This window comes from Spodoptera frugiperda, chromosome 6, assembly GCF_023101765.2.
Source record: "Spodoptera frugiperda isolate SF20-4 chromosome 6, AGI-APGP_CSIRO_Sfru_2.0, whole genome shotgun sequence".
Classification (NCBI taxonomy): Eukaryota; Metazoa; Arthropoda; class Insecta; order Lepidoptera; family Noctuidae; genus Spodoptera; species Spodoptera frugiperda.
Window position 1 is genome coordinate 5,457,222 of NC_064217.1, and position 6,367 is coordinate 5,463,588.

Consider the following 6,367-nt stretch of genomic DNA (forward strand, 5'->3'; position numbering starts at 1 on the left):
CATGTACAAGAAAACACATTTGTAAGAACACAATATTAAGTATATTAAAATAATAATTGCACACAAAAAGTAAGTACATTACAACTAAAAAACAATGATAAACACACAAACAATATAACAAAAAATCCCAGTGATTGAAATTCGTTGTAACTAAAAGTATTTAAGTAAATAAATCTAATATATAAAAAAAATGTCGTAGGTACTTGAACGTAGTTACGCAAAAATGTTCCATTGGAGAACGAGGTCCAATGTTTTTTTTATTCTCAAGTATAATTTTAATACATAAGTAAAATTAATTTCTAAAATAAAAATCTCTATAAAAGTATCAATGAAAGACATGTTACACTTTTATGGCAGTGCTCCAATTCAGCAACTTGTTATTTAAATTTGAACATTAAATCTTATGTCGTATGATATATTTTATAATGTCAATACAAAAAGGTTGTAACCGCGCGGTCTCCGCGCTGACAGCGTTGTTTTACGCCAGTTTTCTGTGAAGACCCTTCTGGATCCTTCGAATTTCCCAAGCAAATATGTGATTTGTAACAAATTTTAATGATTATTTGAAACATTTTTGCATAGCTACGCTCATTTGTGGCCGTAAATATACAAATACTGTCATGATTTGATCGCAGTAATACACTTATACTTATTTGCAGTACATTTGATGAAAATATCCATTGAATTTTAGTCAAAATATTTATATTTTTAGGACATATAGAAGAATTTTTAAACACTAGTTCGTCTAGTTTTGAGCTGGATAGAATAAGATAATAAATAAAATACCGTAGTAAAATCAAGTATAAAATAAAATTTAACATAATTATATTTACAGCATTTTTTAAAAGTCTATACATATAGTAGAGACACTGTGATTGTCATTTGACTGTCGAATTCGACCAAAATTATTTGATTTTATTTTCTGCATTTTTCAATACGAACTTAAATTAGTTAGCATTTTACTATAGGTACTTTAAAGGGTGAGTTATAGTACTAGATTGTTGTGACACGTGCTTCAATATTGATAATGGTGTATGGACATTTTCACCAATCAGTTATTTGATTTCTCCTCAGCGGCAGCGGTGGGTAGTTTACTTATAGTCTCTTCTAGATACTTCATGGCACCCTCTAACATTTGTACTTCGCATTTCTTTAACAGCTGCACATTTTTCCTGAAATTTTTATAACAATTTGCTTGATTTGTTGTTTCGCATATGCTGAATTGTGTATAGCAGTCGCTATAGGCTGGACATTCTAGACTAGTTAAACGTTCAAGTTTAGAATGTTCCTTGCTTTCTAAGAGCCCCTTTACCATTTCTCCAGTATTTCCTTATTGAAAATATTTTCATCCTATTATTTATTATTCTAGCTTTGAGTTTCAAGAGATATTTTGTCATAGAATAAGCATTTTTAAAAAGGAAATATTTGAAAAGAAAGAGCATTCTAGGCCACAGGCTTTTTGGGAAAGGGGCTTTATAGTGAGGGGACATTTTGATATATCGCCAACTTGGTCGATATAATATGTCCGTCTAGAGCGCCCTCTACCGACGGTCCCATTCATATCCGCTCTGTATATTTCTTTCGTAAACCTGCTTTCATCCATTCTTTCTACAAACTGACTCTGATTTTCAAAAATATCTATGATGTTTCCAATATAGCCGACACACATACCTATGCAATGAAATATCGTCGCCGCCTCCGGTCTCCTTGTAAGAGGCCACGATGAGCTTGCACCGTGTCAGCAGGTACGTGTAGGCGCGGCGGTCGATGTCTGCGCCCACCGCTTCAGCACTAGACGGGTCCGAAGACACTAAATCCCCTGGCAATCCTTGACCGGACCATTTTGTTAGTTCCTCTGAAAAAATAATATTGTTATAGATAAACATTAAATCGTGATATAAATATATGAATATTCAGATTCCGAGAGATTATTCAGATTCAGAGAGATTATTCAGATTCAGAGAGAATATTCAGATTCAGAGTGAATATTCATATTTTTATATAGCAAATATTCAGAGATTCTGATTGGTTGAATCTTTGGAGCAAATCAAAGTGCCGAACGCGGTCTACTTTCGATTTGTTAAACGTAAAACAAACTCGTACTCAACACCCCAGAATATAGGCCAATAGTCGGCGATGACAAATTCGCGTCCTGATGACACTGCATTAACCATTTATCATCATATTATGTAAAATAAAAGGGCTTTCATAACTTTTGAATCAAGAGGACAGACACACACAATGGATATTATTGTTATTAAAGAATAGTGCATAGTGCTATACAATAATAACTTGATTGTTCACTTTGCAGTGTGTAGTTCATAAATGCAAGAGCACGCAATACAAAGGCAATGAATAGTATATTACTAACATAGTTTCGAAGACTGAGCGGTATGTTCATCAGCAGATGTAAATCAGCACCTATTGTGCATATATGTAAGATTTTCTTTACGATATTGAAAGTTTTCTCACTGCCATCATAGTACATAAAGTACGGAATAGATTACTTGAAACTACTAAATCAGTAGTAAAACTAAAATAAACAATTACTTTGGATGACCTGTATTAAAATTTTATATTTCCCTGTTGTTACACTAAATATATTACATAGATCCTGCTCACTGCGTCCCCATGGGATAAAAAGTGGCTTATGTGTTATTCTAGACCGTTTCTATTCGATCTATCATTGTTTCAAATTTCATTATGATCCCTTCAGCAGTTTTGACGTGAAGAACACACACACAATTTGGCATTTATAATATTAGTTAGACTAAAATTGTAATTTTATGAATAGCAGATTTTCCTAGAGATTTTACTCATAAAAAAATCAGGGCCGTCACTGCAGTGTACTTGATTCCTGATATTCAGCTTACATTGTCTTTGATAGACAGTAGAAAAGTTTTGACGGTAAATCACGGGGAAGAGTGAAGATTTACCAAAAACATTGACACTAGTAGAATACATTGTTAAAAAAAATTAAAAGAAGGGATTATTTAGGTACTACATAATAGTCACGTACCTTGATTCATATTAAATATCCGTATGAAAGCTAACAGCTCAGCGCTGATTGGGTTAGGTCCCCGATACAAGTTGAAGTGCGTGACGCCGGCGAGACCCAACTTGGTCAGTAGTGCCAGCTTCGTCTCACGGAGCGGGTCGCTTGAGCTCACGCCGAGAGATATAGAGAGACTATCGTGTTCGTTGTTTGGGTATACTAATCTGGAAATGAAAGAAATAAAATTTAAGTAAGGGTATTCAAAATAAGTATCATGTGACGTTTCATCATCATCATCAACGTCAAGCAACATCACGCCTTTTATCACCCAAGGGTTAGGCAGAGGTGCACATTACGGCACGTAATGCCGGTCTACAATGTACACCAATTGTGTTATAAGTCTCATGTAATAGAGTGTAAGCCTAATCGCCATAAACTGGGCACAATTCCAGACTCCATGCTACTATTCAGAAATTTTACTTTGCCCGACTCGGGAATCGAACCCGAGACCTCTTGTCCGGCAGACGCACTTGCGACAGCTCGCCCAACAAGGCAGACTACTATGTTTTACAATGTTTTTACGGAGAAATACGAAAAAAGGTTACGAAAGTTTTGATAAGTAATTGTACTGGACTCAGTCACACTTCTGAGAACACTATAAAATACAGAATTGAGCTGTAACTATCTATACTTTTTAAGCACAAAATCGGACGAACAAACATTACAACATCAAATAACACCAGAATCATATCAAATTTCAATAAGAGACACAGACACACAGATGTGTCAATCGGGTAGTAAGTGCAAGTCACTCATGTCGAACTGTGAGTGATATAACTTAGGAGCCGTAATGAGTTACGCAAGCGTTATGAATCAGGAACATCGGATACACTTGCATGCAGATTTAGCTACTGTTTCATTACGATTGCTTATTACACGTTTAGATACATCGTATTAGGTAAATAGTGAATTAAGTTACTATTTATGTGTAACGGACTCAGCTAAACTATGTTTTTTATATGGAAAGATCCCTGTTATGGATGCGTGTTATGGACGCGTGCTTTGGATGCGTGCTATGAATGTGTGCTATTGGTGGTTTCTCTACTATCGATGCATCGCATAGTCAAGCTGCGCATCTTCCTCGCACAGCTACATAGCTAATTTCATAGCTTAGCTTAATAGCTAAGCTGTGAAACATGTAATCATCTTCGTAGCATAGCTATATAGCATCCTAAGAGTTGGATTCGGGAGTCTAAAATACAACAAACAATATTAACACCTCTGTTTATCTCTAGGGAGGAAATAAGACGTGTTATAAAAAAGAAAATATGAAAGAAAAAATACGATTCAGTCATAGCATGTCATGGATGAGTAACATTGGGTATGATTCTAGAAGCCATACCGACTACCGAACCATACAGACAAAATTCCTATAATTACCCATACCGAGAATTAAACTCCAGAGCTGTTTACACTTCAACATTTGACTAACGTCACAAAACTATCAAGTACCTATAGTCCGCACAATCTAAGAAGTCAACTCTGACAGTTTCCGTGTATTGAGAGGTAAATAAGATCGGTTGCTGTTTACGACCGATTCCTAAGTAATATCGAATAAAAATAATTAGAGTTTGTATAAATCAAAAGTGGTTCCGAAATAGCGGCTTTTTTAATTAAACCATACTAAAAATATATATGAATCGATTTCGATATTCTGTCTTTCAATAATGAACTAGTTATAATGGTACATAGACTGACAAACGTCAGATATGACCTCTTACGATGACCGACTATAAGCATAATTATTTGCAAATCCACAAGACACACATAGTAAACGTTTACCAATTTACCCATTGTGCAGGAACAGGTCGGCATTTGGTCTGGATCCGTAGAATATAAAGATTTGTTCGCCAGCCTTAAAGTCTCGTAGAGCGTAGCACTCCCCGCGACCCAACTCCTTGTTGTAGTCCGTTGTTATCTGTAAGGGCATATACATAAATGAGATTCTGATAATGATAAAAAATTATGTGTCACATAGTTCATTCAAATTATGTTCTACATCTATATTCAAACACATAGACGTTGTGAGACACGCCCTGTATCTAATCAGACCACCACAGATGGGGTCCAATAGGGCTGAGGCTCGAAGCAAGAGTAGGAACGGTGTGGACAATCACACCGTTTCTACTCTGACGACTTTTGCTGACTTTGTATTCAGCAAAAGTCGTCATCAGCAATAGAATCATTCCGTATCACCCACGGCGAAAGAGGCAATTGTCGATTTTTCCCCCTCAAGAAAGCCCTGAATATAATCACACTCAATTTTCATCACTTATGTTATGAGCCCCATGATTGTATTATGGAAGTGAGACTTCTGTGCAGAACAAAGATAATTTAACTAATGAATTTAGGTACATAGGATACTTAGTTCAACGACAGCTATTTCCTTACACATCAACGTCTAATAAACTCCGGTGGATACAACATACAATTGAAAATTACATTTCCGTGCATCAATACAACGGGCCATTATTTTAAATACATAATATCTATGTTCCAACAATAATCCACGTAACACGACTTACGAATAATCGGTTTTTCTTCGAAAATTACTGCTTCCAGCATTTGTTCATAGAAAGTTTGTAAAATATTTAACTTTCAATAATACATAAAAATACTGTTATTACTTATTTATTATTTACGTAATTTTCTTGAGACAGTCAATTGATTAATGTTTCGGTTATGTCTGGGTTACATGTTACACGTAATTATTGCGTCGTAGTAAAAGATAATTATAATAGAAATCTATTTATATTGAAAATTAAATTCTAAGTGATGCATTTGTAAGCTTTTACTTCTTGACGTCCGCACCAGATAAATAACACATTTATTCACAGCGAGATGAAAGGATGTATTCCGTGAATGTTTAAGATTTTGTGAGAGGACGGCTAATAAATTAGTTTTAAGTAATTAAAATTATTGTACTTTTTTATAAGTTATACATAATATGAAGTAATTTAAGAAACTTTAACTGTATAAGGTATTGGCTTGAGCTGTAAAATTATGCACGTTTTTTATTAGTGTGGTTAACACAATCACTTAATGATAAAATAGACTGCTAGTATTGAGCTAGCAGTCTCTAATTAGAGTGGCTTATATGAAATTGTAGATGGATATAGGCTCATAATGAAGATGTGTTACTTTCGACTTACCTTGCCATGTTCATGGTTGCACATATCCCAGAGCGGAATGAAGGCGGTGACGTCAGCATCATCAAGCTGGATATTATTCTGTCTGGTCATCACTGTGGAGACTGCCCATCTGGAACAATTTTAACATGAAGTCAAGTTTTTCGACAAAATTCTTTTTAAT

The 6,367-nt window shown here is 35.0% G+C and overlaps 1 protein-coding gene across 1 annotated transcript; it reads right to left on the reverse strand.

Moving 5' to 3' along the window:
* Positions 1-18: 18 nt before the first annotated feature.
* Positions 19-6,367, reverse strand: LOC118281919 (actin-histidine N-methyltransferase). The gene is made up of 5 exons (XM_050694151.1): positions 6,208-6,367; positions 4,846-4,973; positions 3,020-3,219; positions 1,672-1,855; positions 19-1,172 (listed from the first exon to the last, which is right to left on the reverse strand). Exons 1-5 carry the CDS (start codon positions 6,295-6,297, stop codon positions 1,052-1,054), a joined length of 723 nt encoding a protein of 240 aa, XP_050550108.1. The 5' UTR covers positions 6,298-6,367; the 3' UTR covers positions 19-1,051.

What these genes read in the sequence shown, in the direction of transcription:
- LOC118281919 (XM_050694151.1), bottom strand. Translation starts at nt 6,297, where the DNA reads ATGACCAGACAGAATAATATCCAGCTTGATGATGCTGACGTCACCGCC. An exon ending in GATATTTAATATGAATCAAG is followed by an intron (nt 1,856 to 3,019) that starts GTACGTGACTAT and finishes TTATTTTTTCAG; the next exon opens with AGGAACTAACAAAATGGTCC. An exon ending in GACGATATTTCATTGCATAG is followed by an intron (nt 1,173 to 1,671) that starts GTATGTGTGTCG and finishes TAAAAATTTCAG; the next exon opens with GAAAAATGTGCAGCTGTTAA.